General features: G+C 44.1%; 1 protein-coding gene across 1 annotated transcript in view; it reads right to left on the bottom strand.

Moving 5' to 3' along the window:
• The window catches only part of si:ch211-286b4.4 (SCO-spondin), a 34,281-nt gene that overhangs the window by 10,982 nt on the left and 6,190 nt on the right, over positions 1 to 17,109 (bottom strand). Inside the window, exons 16-55 of the mRNA XM_057050325.1 lie at positions 16,947 to 17,051; positions 16,138 to 16,282; positions 15,831 to 16,042; positions 15,456 to 15,674; positions 15,243 to 15,349; positions 14,464 to 14,617; positions 14,080 to 14,179; positions 13,737 to 13,909; positions 13,298 to 13,534; positions 12,794 to 12,981; positions 12,315 to 12,435; positions 11,838 to 11,988; positions 11,526 to 11,665; positions 11,222 to 11,368; positions 10,898 to 10,996; positions 10,325 to 10,480; positions 9,396 to 9,512; positions 9,140 to 9,301; positions 8,766 to 8,984; positions 8,487 to 8,651; positions 8,140 to 8,268; positions 7,477 to 7,692; positions 6,789 to 6,967; positions 6,475 to 6,577; positions 6,237 to 6,395; positions 5,963 to 6,125; positions 5,630 to 5,733; positions 5,365 to 5,544; positions 5,104 to 5,283; positions 4,800 to 4,979; positions 4,544 to 4,735; positions 3,833 to 3,982; positions 3,656 to 3,756; positions 2,695 to 2,897; positions 1,971 to 2,191; positions 1,742 to 1,888; positions 1,494 to 1,658; positions 1,269 to 1,420; positions 986 to 1,154; positions 707 to 815 (exon numbers count right to left, since the gene is read on the bottom strand). Coding sequence (XP_056906305.1) covers positions 707 to 815; positions 986 to 1,154; positions 1,269 to 1,420; positions 1,494 to 1,658; positions 1,742 to 1,888; positions 1,971 to 2,191; positions 2,695 to 2,897; positions 3,656 to 3,756; positions 3,833 to 3,982; positions 4,544 to 4,735; positions 4,800 to 4,979; positions 5,104 to 5,283; positions 5,365 to 5,544; positions 5,630 to 5,733; positions 5,963 to 6,125; positions 6,237 to 6,395; positions 6,475 to 6,577; positions 6,789 to 6,967; positions 7,477 to 7,692; positions 8,140 to 8,268; positions 8,487 to 8,651; positions 8,766 to 8,984; positions 9,140 to 9,301; positions 9,396 to 9,512; positions 10,325 to 10,480; positions 10,898 to 10,996; positions 11,222 to 11,368; positions 11,526 to 11,665; positions 11,838 to 11,988; positions 12,315 to 12,435; positions 12,794 to 12,981; positions 13,298 to 13,534; positions 13,737 to 13,909; positions 14,080 to 14,179; positions 14,464 to 14,617; positions 15,243 to 15,349; positions 15,456 to 15,674; positions 15,831 to 16,042; positions 16,138 to 16,282; positions 16,947 to 17,051 — 6,319 coding nt within the window. The remainder of the gene's footprint in view (positions 1 to 706; positions 816 to 985; positions 1,155 to 1,268; positions 1,421 to 1,493; positions 1,659 to 1,741; positions 1,889 to 1,970; positions 2,192 to 2,694; positions 2,898 to 3,655; positions 3,757 to 3,832; positions 3,983 to 4,543; positions 4,736 to 4,799; positions 4,980 to 5,103; positions 5,284 to 5,364; positions 5,545 to 5,629; positions 5,734 to 5,962; positions 6,126 to 6,236; positions 6,396 to 6,474; positions 6,578 to 6,788; positions 6,968 to 7,476; positions 7,693 to 8,139; positions 8,269 to 8,486; positions 8,652 to 8,765; positions 8,985 to 9,139; positions 9,302 to 9,395; positions 9,513 to 10,324; positions 10,481 to 10,897; positions 10,997 to 11,221; positions 11,369 to 11,525; positions 11,666 to 11,837; positions 11,989 to 12,314; positions 12,436 to 12,793; positions 12,982 to 13,297; positions 13,535 to 13,736; positions 13,910 to 14,079; positions 14,180 to 14,463; positions 14,618 to 15,242; positions 15,350 to 15,455; positions 15,675 to 15,830; positions 16,043 to 16,137; positions 16,283 to 16,946; positions 17,052 to 17,109) is intronic.

Consider the following 17,109-nt stretch of genomic DNA (forward strand, 5'->3'; position numbering starts at 1 on the left):
ATCACTCCCACATGATCCTGCCTTTCTGCTAGATATGAACACTTGTCTAAACATCTGTGTATATTTTTTTAAATGTACACATAGATCCAGTGGTGGGCTGTTGGGCTGGACTAAACACTATCAGAAGCAGTGATGTACATTTACAACTAAAGTTTTAATACTTTATTTCCATATTTTTTTTCCCAAAAGTCTTTTTTCTTCTTTTATCAGCATTTTTTCTTGGCTGCACTGTGTTCAGTACGCCAATGTGGATGTTAAGTATTTTTGTCCACTCAAATTTCCATAATAGGTGATGGAACATGGTTTATAGCGGATGTTGATGACTTTATTTTGGGGAATGTATTGTTTGATTTCTGCCATGTACTTAGGTAGATTCTGGGTTATGTTTGAGGTTATTTTCTGTGTTTATTATATTGCTATCATTTGTAGTATGTACAAGTTCATGGCCGATTGTTTTAACTGGGTTTCTTGCTTTAGTAAAAGTGGTATTCATCCTCAGTGAGTGAAATGCCTCTCTGTAATGCCACACCTTGTTATATTGTCTTTTTATATAATATTCTTGCTTTATAACTGCAACATGATAGTAGTGTTATTACAAGGAGAATTCATTCAGCGACACTGAAGATAGTCCCCAGGTACCAAATGCATGGGCCACCACTGAAGAGATATACATATCTAAGACTTCAAGGGGCAGTGGTGTATTCACCTGCAGAACTTCCCTGGGGGGCATGGCAAACACTCCCTCTCTTCTTGTAGGCCTCCTTGGTTGGCCTGTGTGTACGTCCCATTAGGGCAGGGCTGAGGAACCATCGTACCTGGAAAACCAAGCAGAAAGTTCGATATTATTAGTACAACTTGAATCTTTTTGCAGCCCACAAATAACAGCATAGTAGCCCACATGGGCATTTCCATAGTTATATGGCGCAGTTGCGAAGAGCAAGGGTAAAGGATGAATTGCACTTTTTGGGATCTCATACAGTAGCACCTGCAGGGCAGAATGAGTGTGCTGGACACAGCGTGGGTTCTCCAACTATGGCTTCTTCACAGTAAAATCCAGGCCGACATGGGATGCAGCTATCTGAGCCTGGGTTTGGCTGGTATTCGCCTGTGGGACATGGTAGGGCCAGGGCAGAGCCTTCAGGACAGTAGTGGCCCTATGAGACAATGCAATACCAAAGCCAAAATTGAGTCATGGCACTTAGAACAAGCAAAAAGAATAATGGCATTGAAGTGACAAGGACTAGAAAGAGAAACCAAATTTGACTTACTTTGGGGCAGAGGAATGTATATGGAGTGGTTGAAGAAAAGTCAAAGGGGCAGTAGAAACCAGCAGCACAGGGGCCACTGGGTCTGGCCAGACCCTCAGCGGAACAGTACTGGCCTGCAGGACAGGAAGAGCAGCTCTCCATGGACTCCCCCCCTGAGACAGCAGGATAACAATGCAATAACTAACTTAGGCCAACAGTATATGGCAAGTCTACATCAACGACTACCTGTTGTGTTCCGTATACTGCCAAGTGGACACGGAACTGGGGAGAGGCACCCTGCTGGACAGTAATGGCCCAAAGGGCAGGGGCCATTCTCTGGAGAGCTGTTTGAGCTCGACGGTGTTGGAGCTGTAGCGCCACCTTGGCAGTAAAAACCCTGGAGACACGAACCTTGACAAAGGCACATTGACACCAAATGAGATGATCTGTTCAAGTGTTGTAGTTACTAAAATATTAGTTTAGCACCTGCTCACCTTGCGGTATTGAGGATCCCAGTGAGCTACAAAACCTTCCAGAAGGACAGGGCATGCAGACAGAGACAGAGTGGGCTCCTGTCTGATTGCTAAAAGTTCCCAAAGGACATGGTTGCGGCAGCATCGTCCCAGCTGGACACAAATGACCTTGGAAAACAGTGCTTATTATTTATAAGTTCTCTTTGGGTCCTTTAGACCGCAGGCCAATGTATATTTCCACTATCCTCACCAGCTGGGCAGATAGAAGGTTCTTGAGTGGCTGTGGAGGCACACATGGTGCCTTTGGGGCATGTTATGCAGAACGCTGCTCCTGGGGCAGGACTGTAAGTGCCAGGCTCACAGGGCACTTCTACTATAGACCCAACTGGACAGCTATGTCCCTTCGGACACAGATAGCCATGGGGCCCATCAGAAGGAGTGGGACTGGAACTGCCACCCAAACACACATATCTGCAGGCACGAATTAGGACATCAAAATTCAACTCACGATGACTGCCACGTTAAAGATGATAAACAATAACTCAGAAAGGAAAAAAGGCGCTGTTTGTCAGACAGCACATTGCCTTGATGATGGTTAAAGTCACTTCACCTTCCAAATGAGGGTTATCTCAAAGAAATTGAGTTTAAAAAAAGTAAATAAACCTTAAACTACTTGCAGAAAGAGCAGATTTACTTCTATTCAGTGAGTGGAAACAAACACCAGCTTCAAATGACTTTTCCATTTCCAATCTCCTATAAACATCCAGAAATACTCCATTAATTTACATTTAAACACAAAATCACTCAAACTTTGCCCTGGACTTCAGGGGGAAGATAAAAGAAATAGAAGAATTTTTAATATTTAAATTAAATGTCTTGAGGCAAAATAACTAATTTTCACATTTCTCCTTCAGCTCAACCAATAAATTAAAACAACCAAATTTTCTTACAAGCACATAAGCAAAAGTGTTTACCCAGCATGACAGGGAAGAGCATCCGAGAGAGCCGCTATTGCGGGCCTGTCACAGAACACTCCAGGAGGGCAAGGCCGACATTCGTCTTCTCTCTTCAGGCCCTGGGACACAGAAAGAGACCCTGGGGGGCAGGGGAGAGGAGACGCAGCACCAGGAGGGCAGTAGTGGCCAGAAGGACAAATATGGCTTCCAGTAGAATTCCCCTAAAAAAGTTGGCAAAAAGACTAAACCTAATGTACTTTAAAATGTACATTAATGTACCTAATGCACATTTCAAAATCACTATCCCCTTGGAGGAGACTGATGGGAGCACCTGAACCAGCTGCAGCCAGTCACCAATCGGCTCTCTTTAAAGGCTGCCCTAGCTCCCACCCAGTGCCAAATAATTCCTATGTCTGCCAGCATGACTCTGACACCTCCTGGTTTTTGTCTTGCGTTTTTTTGTTAGGATGATTGTAGAGCTTGTCTCCAGTGTCTTCTCTTTTTTCAGGTACTTTGAGGTTTCCCTTCACCCCTTAAGTTTCCAACACTGTTTGTTTCTTTTTTTATTGTAGGGTTTTTGCCTGTGGACTTAACTTGTTGAGATTTTAATGAGCTCACTTTTAAGGGCTTAAACACGTGGTTCTTCTTCTGTCTCCCCCATTTTGGGTCAAGCCTTTGGCTTGAAAGCTCATTCCCAAGTCAGCTTTATATGAATATTTTATCAGAACATTTAACACAGCAACATCCTCAGGAATATTGCAAATATTGCTCTTTAATGCATATGTGGTGTATGCAGCAGACATCTTCAAAGTGAAACCAGAGTAAGGGGGAACTACATGACATTCCTCTCACATTTAGTGCTTAATGTTAAATTTAATTCAAGTAGAACTTTTAAATATTTTGGTATTCTCAACATCTTCCCTGAACAAAGATCTCCTGCTGCGATTTATCGACATTATATGCAAAAAAAGAACAACACCTGATCTGTGCTGTTGGGACTGGCTGTTCCGGCAAGACAGTAATATCCTGCTTCACAGAGTCCTGTCGGCTCAGACAAACCAGGTCTTGAGCAAAACGAGCCTGCGTGACACACCAAAAAATTACAACAAAAGAAACACATTTCACTAAAATGTGTCTATTCTACAGCCTTCCTTACCAGCAGGACAGGGAAGGCAGCTCTCAGGAGTTGAGACTCCGGCCTGGCTCTGGATGGTGCCAGTGGGACATGGAAACTCCCATCCTCGAGTCAGGCCAGGGGGACAGTAGTATCCGCTGGGACACAGAGCGGGTTTCACTGTTGCTTCAACTGAGCCAGAAAGGGATACATTAATATACAACTCTCAGCATGAAACCACTTTAAATCATCTCCCTTAGTTTCTATCTTAGAAATGCCTTTGACCTAAATAATTCATTACAAATTTTTGTTTCAATTGTCTCAACAGTGACATCAGTTTCACAGTGTTCTTCAAAAATGGCCCTGTTGTTCTGCATATAAATACAAAATCTTTGAAACTGTGGAGGAAAAAGCAATTCCATCAACACCTCTGAAAGGTGAAAAATGATTAATGTGTAGAGAACAATTTCAACCCTTTCAAATACTGAGACAGCTTTTTATTATTTGGAAAGTTAAAAACTATTTGTTAGGGAAGGATTTCACTTTAAATTTTCACTTTGAATTCAATTCCCAAATTAACTTTAAAAGACTTCCAGAGAACTGCTTTGACTTTCTTTTTTCATTAAAAGCTGAACATATGGGTCTATAAAAACCTTGATTAGAATCTGCCCTTTAATTTGAGCTGCTTTTACATGGCAGCTGTTAGCATGATGCATTAGGGTTGCAGTATGTGCTGTGCCAGTTTTTGCCTACCTTCACAATAATGCCCCGGAGGGCAAATAGTGCAGTTGTCTTTATGTGTGTTCCCAGCATCAGAACTAAACATTCCTGCAGGACAAGGGACGGGGTCTGGTGTTCCACTGGGGCAAAAGAACCCAGTAGGGCACAAAGTTCCATCTGGTCTGCTGGCTCCCCAGTCACAATAAAACCCTGCCCAGCAAATGCCTAATGGGGAAAAAACAAGTTGAGGGTAATTGAAATCCATCTAAGTATTAAGTTGACTTCCTACCTGCTCGCTGTCCCTGTTGACAGAAACTACCGGGAGGACACAGGGCTCCTGTCCGGTTGTCAGTGGGGTTTGGAGCCGTAGCTCCCATCAGACAAAGAAACCCTGCTGCACACGGGCCTGAAGGCTTAACTAGACCCTCGGATGCACAGAACTGACCAGCAGGACACGTTAGACACTCACCTGCAAACAAAGGTGGTCAGCACTGACCTCAGTCCAGACAGAAAAACAAGCAACCTGTCGGGTGAGATCACTCATCCATGGATGCTTGTTCACTACTGCAAGTTTCAGTCTTTCTCATTTTTACCCATGGAGGTCAGACCCTGTGTTGGACTATAGGTGCCTCTGGGGCAGGGCAGCGGATGATCATTTCCAGGACAAATGTAGCCAGCAGGGCAGGCCCGAGGGCTGGAAGTCAGCGCCTGGCAGTGGAAGCCCGGAGGACAGGGTTTGCATTCTGCCTGTGCTAAAAACTCCTGGAACCAGCCTGGGGCAGACATTCAAGCATTGATGATATTCCCGAGAGGATAATATGTGCAATGTTATTCCTTTTATAACATTTGCATACCACGAAGACATGGTTTACAGTCATGTATGCCTTTGCCTCCAGTCTCGTTTTGGTAAGAGCCGGCTGGACAGGGTGAGGGTACGCTACTTCCTTCAGCACAGTAATGACCCACAGGACAGATGCCTCCAAACATACTTGATCCTGGAGTGGAAGATTGTGATCCTTCCAGGCAGTAGAAACCTGGGAAAAGCACTTTATATCAAGCATTTGCAAAGATAAACACAATTAGAGTGCATTGGAAATTAACTCAGGCCTCAGTTCTGACCTGGCAGGCAGGGTCCAGACACAGTCGAGAGGCCGGGCTCTGAGCAGTAGAAGCCAGGATGACAACTACTACACTGAGACTCATCTACCAGTCCTTTCTGCTCACTGATTAGACATATTATTGACATATTTGTAATAAATAGAATCCAATTCATAGGAAAATACTTAAAATGTATTTAGCATTTCAAACATTTGGCTGAATGTTCATTTTCAATTGTTTGTTTAGTACCTAGAAGAATGTTGTATTCTTATAAGGAGGGTGCAAGATTTTTTAGAAGAAGAATTTACGTACTAAAAACATTTTTGCATAATAAAGAAGCAGCATGATATGTACCTGAATGTTCCTTTTGGACATGGTTTTGGTACAAAGGTTCCTGCAGAACAGAAGAAGCCAGAAGGACAGGGAAATCCACCCGGACTGTCTAGTGGTGCAGGTTCAGATGCTCCCCCCACACAGACAAACCCTGGAGCACATGTCCCACTGGGAAATGTCTGCCCTTCACATAAAAAAATATTAAAACCGATTTAAATAACCCATACAAAGGTGTTTTTAGCCTCAAAGAGAACAGAATAAAAGAAAATTGATTGATTGACTGGCTACATTCTACCTGTTCCTTTACAGTACATCCCGGGGTCACACAGTGAGCACTGCCATTTTTCAGTCAGGCGTGATGCGTTCCCATAAGTCCCCGCTGGACAGGGATGTTGAGTTGCTGATGCACTGGGGCAATAAAACCCTCTCTTACATTCCACTGGAAGTGTCATTCCTAAAATACAGACAGTGTGGAATATGTGCTCCCAGCTGTTCTGAGCTCTCTTGACCAGTGATTTATCCTCAGATTTTACCTTGCTCAGGACAATAAAAACCAGCAGGGCAGGTCTCACAGCTGCTTTGACCTCTTGTAGGCTGGTAGCTTCCTGGATGGCAGGCTGTCAGGCTGACACTACCCTGGAACATTAACCAGCAACAATTACATTGATTTTAGTATATTTTCTGTCTGGACAGTTGCATGATTCATAAACATATTGGAATAATAACAACTTAGACAGCGATAACGGCAGTATGGACTAGAGCTGAAACTCATGAGAACTCATGCAGCTACATAATATAATTTTGAGGACTTAAGCGTGACATAATTGTGGACACTAATAGAGTTTACCCTCTGGCAAAAGTGTCCCTCTGAACACACATGCTGCTGCGGTCTATCAGAGATCTGTCCTTCCGGACAGTAGAAGCCTTCCGCACACAGGCCGCTTGGCTCCACCGCCCCCCTCTGCTGGCAGTAGTGTCCTGGAGAACAGAGCTGGCACTCCTCAACCGAAGACCCGCCCAAATAATCTGCAGAACACACCGGGCACAATATTATTCAGAGTTAAACCTTAAATCCACCGTGTGCTCTTTAACACCTGGTTTGATCAAAAGCAATAATAAAAACATTAAAAATTTGTTACCTCAACAGCAGATACATAAATATAATTCGTAAACAAACTCAGAAGACGGAGAATTCTAATATGATTCTTGTTTTCCACCACAAGACAAGAATACAATTATGCAAATAAGCCACAATATGCTTGAAAGGGAAGATAAAGGCTTCAATTACACTATTTCAAATTTTCATCCATCACTGAATTTCAAAGAATGACGCAAGAAAATTAGAGCTGTGTGCAAAAATAGAGAGATTGTGAGTGTTGTTTGAGTTCAGCAGCACATGCCGATAACTCCTTTCTCATTAATTCATCCCAAAGCAAAAGGAGGATAGTGAGTTTGCATACCTGCGATAACCAGCTCCACCTCTACCTGGGAGATATCTCAGCTATGAATGTGTAAATGAAAGAGTAATATCTCACTTTTCATTGTTCCAGGAGGGCAGGGCCAAGGGAAAATAGTCCCATCGGGGCAGTAGTGTCCTGCAGGGCAAGGGGTTGCATTGGGGACCGAAGAGCCTTGGGAACAGTAATATCCTGCAGCACAAAGCCCGGCTGGGGCATTGAGACCTGTCCGATTACAGTAGAAACCAGCCTCGCAGGGCTGAGGTAAGGCAGAGCCCATCGGACAATAAAAGCCTGAAAAAAAGCCACAAAATAACTTCAGAGACAAAATCAATCAGGATTATTACTGTTCCTTTGTGTACGGCTCCCCCGGTTAGATAAGGCACTTTCTCAAAGTTTCTATCCCAGCAGTCCGTTTCTCACTTTTTTCATTCGGAGTTCAGATTCTAATTTCTCAGGAAGCAATTACTGCTTCAGGGGATGAAATGTACGGTTTGCTGGTTTGCTATTAGCCGGTACGGTGTGATGCCCATCGGTCGACAGCTTTCCCTCCGAAAAATTAAATCCCAGCATTTCTGAATTTTGGGCCGGCATTAATAAGGCAGGTTCACAAAGAGAAGCAGCCACAGCAATTACAGTAAGTGGGACTCATGTCATGAAGCAAGAAGAATTAAATGTTTGCCTGAAGAAATGATCAAAGCTTCTCAGAGGGAGCACGGGTTCAGTGTCAGAGTCACCCACCCTCCGGGCAAATATCTCCCTTGTAGGAAGAGCAGGTATAATGTCGGCTCCTGAGACGTGCTTGCTGGTGAGTCACATTGGGGTCTGAGTTTGCCCGTGGCTCTACCACATCGATCCAGGCCTCTCTCACTGAAACAGATCACGACAGAAAAGGCATGAAGGTGTCTGAGATTTGGAGACAGCAAACCACTTTTCGGGTGCCAGGAGGATGAAAAAAGATTCCTTAAAAATGTAACACAGTGATCATTTGCATCACAGGTAAAGGGGGGGAGTTAAGGATCTGGCCTTTATTTTTATCACACACTCATGCCTTTGTGTGTATTCAGTTGTCAAGAAAGCATTATTACCAGAGGAATTACTGAAGCAGTCCAGATTGTGCATCCGGAAAGCGGCGATGATCTCCACTGTGTAAACTTCCAGTGTCTCACAAATACAGCCGAATAAAGAGGAGTTGACTCGGGGTGTGGGGGTGTCAGCACCCCCTGAGCAGAAAAAGCCAGCAAAACACAGACCTAACAAGAAAAGTCCTTTAGTTTCACTTCTCTAGTCCCCCTGGGGCAAAAAGACAAAAACGTGTATGCATGATAGAGGGCTTTAATTAATGAAATATCATGTGAACCCCCCACCTGTAGGTTGTGGACTTCCATGGCTGAGACAGTATTTCCCTGGGGGGCAGGGATGGCACTGTGATAGAGCAGATGCTCCAGGTTCTGGTAGGAAGCTGCCAACAGGACATGGTCTAGGTGACCCACTACCCTCAGGACAAAAGTGACCCATTGGGCAAACGTTTCCATAAGGTCTGGAGACAGGAGACGGTTCAGAGGACCCCCGGGAGCAGAAATATCCTATGGTCGGCAAACCAATCAGACATCTCACTAAAACAACACAGTGGCTGCGAAGGATTAAACAACATGAGCCGGATTTAACAGATAAATATAATTTCATGGTTCAGGTGTCTGGAGTTGTTTTTCTCTGTATTAGTACTCTCAGACTATCAGACCTGGACTGCATGGTCCATTTGGCTCTGTCAGTGCACTGCCATTGCAGAAGAAACCAGAGGGGCACGGAGAGCAGTCAGCTGAGGACATCCTGCCAGCTGACAGACCGATGGTGCCCAGCGGACATGGAGATGGTGCAGATGAGCCCTCCACACAGTAGAAACCTGGACACAGCAGTGTGACACAGTTCACAGATACAACACAGAGAGCATATGGTTATTTGTGCACATTACTATACAGTTGTTTTATCTTTATTACCCCGTGGGCAGCTGTCACATGTGGACTGTCTGGACAAAGACTGAAAAGTGCCAGAGAGGCAGACGGTTGGCTTGGCGCTACCTGCTGGGCAGGCATGGCCAGGCGGGCATTCCGAACCTGTGACACAGTTGTATAAATTTCACACCCTCACCTGAGCAGTGGAAACTCGAGCCACGGCAAAATTGGATTAAGTATGATAGCACCTAAGTGCATCATTATCGTGGCATATTTACACAAAAGAAAGGATGACTGCTGGAGTGGACATGCCTGTTGAGTTAAAATGGAAGACTTGCTGGAAAAGAAGCAGCAACCAGCCTGATTATTGGGCTGTTTCACGCTTGAATGAATGAAAGGTTTTCCAATCAATGGTGGAAAAAGTCTGAGGTATAATATTCATCCGAGACCTCCCATTATCTCCATCAGTGCAACGCATGCTCCTGGTGTAATGGCATTCAAAAAACACTGTAGTTACGCGTCAACATGACGGAAAATGTGCCCACTTAGATGAAGATGACTGTTGAATTTGCTGGTCGCAAAGTCTTCGATGGGACAAAAACTTGCCATGGACGTGTAACGGCATTTTTCAGTCTTGATGAACTAATTAGTTAAGCAAAGTTAATCAAGAAGCTAAGCTACTGCCTCTTAATCCCATGCATCTTGCTACAATGCCTGTAATTTGCATCACCTGGGAGTGCAATTAATTTCCCTTCACAGAGTTTTGCTTCTCTCTAATGAGAAGGTGCAGCATTAAATGTGAGTGATGTGTAGCATTAATTAGTATTACTCAGTTTTACATCTGAGAACAGCATCGTCTTCTCCAGTCAGTACATTCAGTTCATCTTTTCTTTTTGGAGTGAATGTGACGCGATGACGTGCAGAAGACTGTATGTGCTTCAATCCCTGATAATCTCTGAAAATGTGTGCCGTACCTGTCTGATGCGCTAGGGATGATCCTGGTGGACAGAACCACCCAGGGGGACAGGGAAGGTTGACAGATGTCTGCGCCCACAAGGGACAGTAAGACCCCTCGTTACAGGGTTCACAGTCAGCTTCAGACTCGGCTGCAGACTTTGTCAAAAATGTGCCTGTATGGAAGTCAAATGATCACGAAAGTAAATAGCAATTTATATTTTTCCTTTTTGTCTAGTTGTTCTCTTTGTATTTTTATGAAATGCAGAGAATTACCAAGGTTTTTTTAATGTCTTGTATGGGCATAATATACAAGCCACCAATTATTTAATAGGTTAAGTGGCTATCTGAAAAGGATGACAGGTTAATGGGCTCCCAATGGATTTTACAACTTACTCTCGGTTGTGAATACATAAACCAATTACACTGTACCGCTGAGAGTTTTATAATACTGTAATAAAATGGTGGTCAGACAGGTAGCTCATTTAGGGAGGTGAACGTCATTTCATTGTAGCCTGTTTCCTGTTCACGATCATTACTGGAACTCTTCTACAGTTTTGGCAGAAGTCCGTCTGAACATGATGGAGGTATACCTGGCGGGCACGGCCTCGGCTTCGAGCTGCCTTCTGGACAATAGTGACCTGCAGGACACACATCACCATGGAAAGTGGGGGTGTCAGATGCTGTAACTCCTGCAACCAAAAGAACAGACTTTTATTGTCGGCTGTTATTTGTCACACTAATATCTCAACTACAGCCATTTTTCTGTAAAACTCGAGAAAGAAAGAAAAAATAACAAGACAATGGAGAGCGAAAACTGTTCTGCACTGTGCAGACCTCTTATACTTAGGTAGAACCCTCATCTTCTCTGCTGTGCATGTCCCAACACCACATAAAGGCAAGAATACCCCAGTTACCTATAGTATTACCCCGAGGAGCCGCTGTTGTAGACCCCTGTGTGCAGTAAAATCCTGGGTTGCAGGGCCCAGATGATGAAGAAAGGCCAACTCCAGCACAATAATGTCCAGGCAAACAAGCTTGACAGACCTCCTTGGAAACCCCCCCTACAGCAAGAAAAACACCATCAACTCATCTCATTTGTTGAAAAGAAATAAAAAGATTTACTGAATTGGTATTTAGTAAAATGCTGTATTTCCATCCTATTGTTTTAAGGATGTGAAACTTTAAATTGATGACATCAGTCATTGGTTTCTGCGTCACCGTCAACTGAGTTGAAAGTCCCAACAGGGCAGGGAATCATATAGATGGTTCCTGGGGGGCAATAAAATCCAGCAGAGCAACGATGTCCCATTGGTTCCTCTTCTGGCTGAGCAGTAACAGAGCCTTGGATACAAAGGTAACTAAGAGCAGAGCAATGATGGAAAAGGGGAAGCAGTGTTGACGGAGTATGACAGCAGGAGAAGAGCATAAGGGAGGTTCAACCACAGGCCAGGGAGACATAATAAACAGAAAACAGGCTGTTACGTGTCGCAACTATACGATTAGTGGGCTGTTCGGATGGCCTGTATTTACCCAGGAGAGCAGATCCCAGTGGGGGCTGCCAATCCAGAGGAACTGCAGTATCTCCCTGGAGGACAGGGCTGGCAGCCTGAATGATTGGACAAGCCCATCTGCCTGTTGAAGGCACCAGCTGGACATGGGAATGCTACACCAGACTGCGTTCCTATGGATAAGTAGTCCAAAACATCTACAGATGGTCCAGAAGTGAACGCTGCGCAGTGATCTTTATCTTGATTACGTTCTTGAATGCCCATTTGTTCGATTAAAAAAAGCATTTTCTGTTACAGCCACATTTGCAGGATAAACATTAATTCCTCAGTCCAGGCAATTCAGTAACATTTCAAGTGTTAGCAAATTTTGAATTGTTAACTATATTTACATTTTGACAAAGGCTGCAGTATCACAGGCATCTCATACACACAACATAACATGATCTGGTGAAATTGTAACATGGAAATTATGTCAGTATTGATGTATATTGTCTCATACCTGGAGGGCAATAGTGTCCTTTAGGACACAGCAAGGGAGCGCGAGTCCCACCAACAAGCCCAGTATCAGCATCCATCGATCCAGCGCAGTAAAATCCTGGTGGACATGTAATGCAGTCAGCCTACAGAAGGATACACAGGATGCACAGATTTAAAGGTTGTTTTTGAATTCAGAGTATCCTGCAAATGCCCCCCCCCCCCCCCCCCCCACCCCCGCAACTATAACATATACAATAGCCACATATGTTGAAATGTAGCTATAGCTGCTTCTCTAGAGATACATAACTATGTGAAAATAGTCATGTATGACAGCTAATATAAAGAAAAGCTAAATGTGTCATTGTGCATATGTTGTTTTTTATGTTTGTGTGTTGTGGTAACTGAGAGGTGCTATATCTTCTTTATCGCCTCAGATGGGTGGGAAATTGTTTCCACTATCCTTTTCAACATTAGAAGGGTCTATTTATCCTTTTTCTGCACCTGTCCAGATAAATCCTGGTAGGTCCCCGGGGAGCACGGCACTTGTCTGTCAGACCCAGGTGGACACATGTTCCCAGGTGAGCAGAGTACAGAGACCTGCTGGCTGCTGTTCGTGCCGCCAGGACAGTAAGAACCCGCTGGACAAACATGAGAAGGGAGAGAGAGCCCCCTGGTGATGCACAGGAAACCTGCAAAACAAAATCCAGCACATCAACCCAAATAGGACTTTGGACAACACATTTGATCCATAAATACCAAAACAACAACACAATATTTACATAGTCAAGCTTAAACTGCTGGTTATAAAAGCCTGTCTTCCGATATAAATCCTTTTTTGTGTATGCAAGCTCTTACATACCCAAAATGTAATGGTATCTTTTGTGGAATGTTTTGGAACCCAGGACAGATGCGATATAGTTGTGCACCTCATGAGATTACTATGTGCATAAACTCTCAAGAATGCATGTAAATACATAAATAAACAAAGAGGAAATGAGTCGATACCTGCAGGACAAGTCAGACAATCAGAGAGACGACTGCTTCTGTTTTTGTTGTTGTAGTATCCCGTGGGACAGGGCAGTGGCGCTGACGATCCCTGGGGACAGTAATGACCTTCGGGGCATGAACCTCCTGATGCCCCTCCGTCCTCTGGCGTGGGTGAGTGAGCCCCAGAGGTGCAGTAGTACCCCCCACTACACTGGCCTGAAGGAACAGCTTTTCCAGTAGATGCACAGAAGAAACCTGGAGCATTGGCAAACATCATGTAGGTTTTCCAAGCAAAGCCTCAAATGCAGAATGATGGTTTAATATGCTGTAATGATCCAAACAGCTGCACTATAAAGTCATCCATTCTGCTGCATCCACTTCAAGGTCATCCTAAACATCCGTTCAACTAGTTGAGCTGAAGGCAACTCATAATAGTTAGCAGTAAATAGCAGGTGACCTGGAGGGCAGGGCAGACAGTCCTGAGGCTTTGTCATCCGAGAGTTTGGATTTATGGTTCCAGCTGGACACGGATACTGATGTTTGGACCAGGTCCCTGGCAGGCAGTAATGACCTACCGGACACTCATAACTTCTGGCATGAGAACCATTAAATCTGCTTGGACAGTAGAAACTATGCAGATAAAATGGGAATAATTAGGGCCAAAGCTGATGGTGGTGCCAATGAGGCATGAATAACACATGTGGTCATCAGGAAACACATGTAGTGCACAGATAGGTTCTACTGCTGTTATTACAGTTGGTGTTTTTTTTATATTAAACTGAGTGTGGCTGATAGTTTACCCCTGGGGACAGCTGCTGCAGTTGGCTTGGCCTTCTTCTATGTTGATGGTTCCCAAGGGGCATAGCTGAGGAGCTCCAGAGCCCTCAGGACAGTAATAGTCTAGTTATGTAAAGACAAAGAATTGTGAAAGTGAAGCACACACACTGGTCCTCCACAAGGACGGGTTGAATTGTTTAACTCAACAGAGCAGCTGCTTGTGTTTAGCCCCATTAACTCCAAGGACCCGTTTATCCAGCCAGGCTAATGGGCAACTTAAGCTTCATTGGGAAGTTTAAATGGTCGATTTTTTATTGTGTTTCTTGCAAGATTATCAGGCTGTGGTTATCTAAACCTATGTTCCAAGCTGCTTTCAGGCACAGTTGTCCGTCGCAGCATCTGATCACCTTCTGGACATGGTCCACCTCGGCTGTCTCTCAAAGGAGGGTCAGGGCGATCCGCGCCCTGCAGACAGAAGAAACCTTCCCAGCATTGTGCTGTAGGTGCCAACAGTGCCTCAGCATCACAGTAGTAACCAGGGAGACATGGCTGACACTCCTCCTGAGAAAGGAAACAAGAAAGATGTAAGAGGAAAGGAGAGAGGAAGAGAATTAATAAAATAAAAAAGGAAAATTTATCCAGTGTTTATACACTAAAAAAAACAACTGAGTGACATCTGTGGGTACCCCCCACCCAAAAAAAAATCTTATTTACTGACATTATCGGTGTTCTTTCATCTCCATCGTTTACTTTTAATTTCATGGTATGAAAGTTTGGCCTCAAAATGTGACAACTTGAGAACCTGAGATGCATTTTAAAACACATCAGTCTCAACTAATGTGTAATGAGGGCAAAGGAAAACCTTTTTTCTTCATACATAAATTTTAGAACAGAAAGCAACAGCGGCACCATGGTGACTACTCAGACTATACTTGCAGCTACTTTGACATATAAGAACAATACCAAAAAAAATATTTTACTATAAGCTCAACACTGCTCTTTTTACCCTTGTACCCTTGTCTTGTAAAAAGGAAATCCTCTATTCATAGTTTAATTAGATCTCTGACTTGGATGTAATGTGAGTACAAACAAGAAGGATTAGTTAACTTCAGCTGTCATCAATGACTGATGAATGTCTTTGTGTTAGTTTGAAAGACTTTTGAGTGCAATAGGGCGTCATATTGACCTGGGAGACTAATTTGGTGAGATTAGAGAAGGTACCACGTGGACAAGGCCAAGGAAAGATGCTGCCTCCTGGGCAGTAGTGACCAGCAGGACACGGTCCTCCCTCCTCTGGTGAGACACAAAAACAACAGCTACAAATACCAATGAAGAGCAATATCAAATGCATAATGATGAGGGTGTGAAAAAAGTCAGGCTAGAGTGTAAAACAGCTCACCTTTAACCACTAGGAGTGGTTGTGGAGATGTATTTCCATATGTACAGTAATATCCTTCCTGACAGGGGCCGCTGACGGTTGTGCTATTTCTAGAAGAGCAGTAATGGCCGCCGTCACACTGTCTGCACTGAGACACAGACCAGTGCCCTGGGTCAGGACTATAGGTTCCCTCTGGGCAGGACCTCTGGTCAAAGCCTGTCCCCTCTGGGCAGTAAAAGCCTGCATGAAAGATTCACGAAATTTAGCAAACTTTTTCGATAATGGCTTCATTCTAAAGTTTTTGGTTCTTTTAAGCTTTGAGTGGTGGTGATTAGCATACAAATGGGAGGGGGGGAATCAAAGTGCTTTTAAGCGCATTCGAAAAAAAACCCAAACCTGCAGGACACAAGTACAGAGCGCCAGACAGACAGTACCAGCCAGGCAGACACGGCTCGCACTGAGTAGCACGTGTAACAGCAGTAAATGTCCCTGGTTTACAAGGCACAGGTTGGACGGTCCCCTCTGGGCAGTAGGAACCTTCGGGACAAGGTCCTCCTGTAATTCCATCACTAGGAGTAGGTGTGACGGCTCCCCCCACACAGTAATATCTGCAGCAGAAAAACAACAATTCTCAAAACACTGCCCGTGAGCTCATAATAAACACGAAAGATGACAAGAGATTGAAGTTTATAGAAATCTCTACCCCCCACGACAGGGTCCATTAGGCTCAGTGATGCCAACAGAGTCGCAGTAGAATCCTCCGGGGCAGGGTCTGCAGTCCTCCACAACACGCAGACCTGAGCTGTTTGAAAATCTTCCCCGGGGGCAGGCCGAAGGAGCCACGGTGCCTATGAAAGGAAGACGACAACAGCACTTCTTGGTCCACATTCAAACAATTCAAAAGCAATTCGCAGAGTCATATGTATTCTGCAGAATGGCTGCAGAAACTAAATTTTGGTGACAGAACTAGTCAGAGACACCTAGAATTGCATGCAAGGTCCCATGTTTGCCCCTCGGCAGTGTTTTCAATGGACAGGCCAGTGCTCAGCGCCGGGGGGGAGATATACACGTTAATTTGAAGAAAATGTCATCAATAATATATGCAGTCTGAGCTTCTTGTAAGCAACCAAATGATGATTTGAATGAAAATAACACAACCTATATGTATGATTACATGTGAATTTAGAATTTAAATTGTCTTGTGCTCCATGAATTTGGAGGGTTTTGGCCTTTAAGAAAACAGAACCGGAGAGGAAGCATTATAACACCATTTTATTAATTTAAGCTCTATTTCACACACTAAGTATGTATTTTTTTACTTAGATTGTTTTTGTGATTGGCTACATTTAAGCACGACTGGGTCAACAGCAACGTCTTCTTCCAGAAATTAGTCACTGAGATAAATCAAGAATAAATGTTGAGGCTATTTATGGGTCCTTCCATGAAACTTGCATAACCGCTTTGTGTTAGCAGCAATGGTGATATAATGCGTGTGACTGAGTCCGTTGGAACCTTGGGGGCAGTAATGACCAGGAGGACATGGTGAGCCTGAGAATCCATCCAGAGGAGTGGGAGAGGAAGCCCCACCTTTGCACCAATAGCCTGCGTGGCATGGTCCTACAGGGAAGACAAACCATTCTTATTAAATACTGTAATTTGATGCATTGGTACATCA

The sequence above is a fragment of the Takifugu flavidus genome, chromosome 12 (assembly GCF_003711565.1).
Source record: "Takifugu flavidus isolate HTHZ2018 chromosome 12, ASM371156v2, whole genome shotgun sequence".
Lineage (NCBI taxonomy): Eukaryota > Metazoa > Chordata > Actinopteri > Tetraodontiformes > Tetraodontidae > Takifugu > Takifugu flavidus.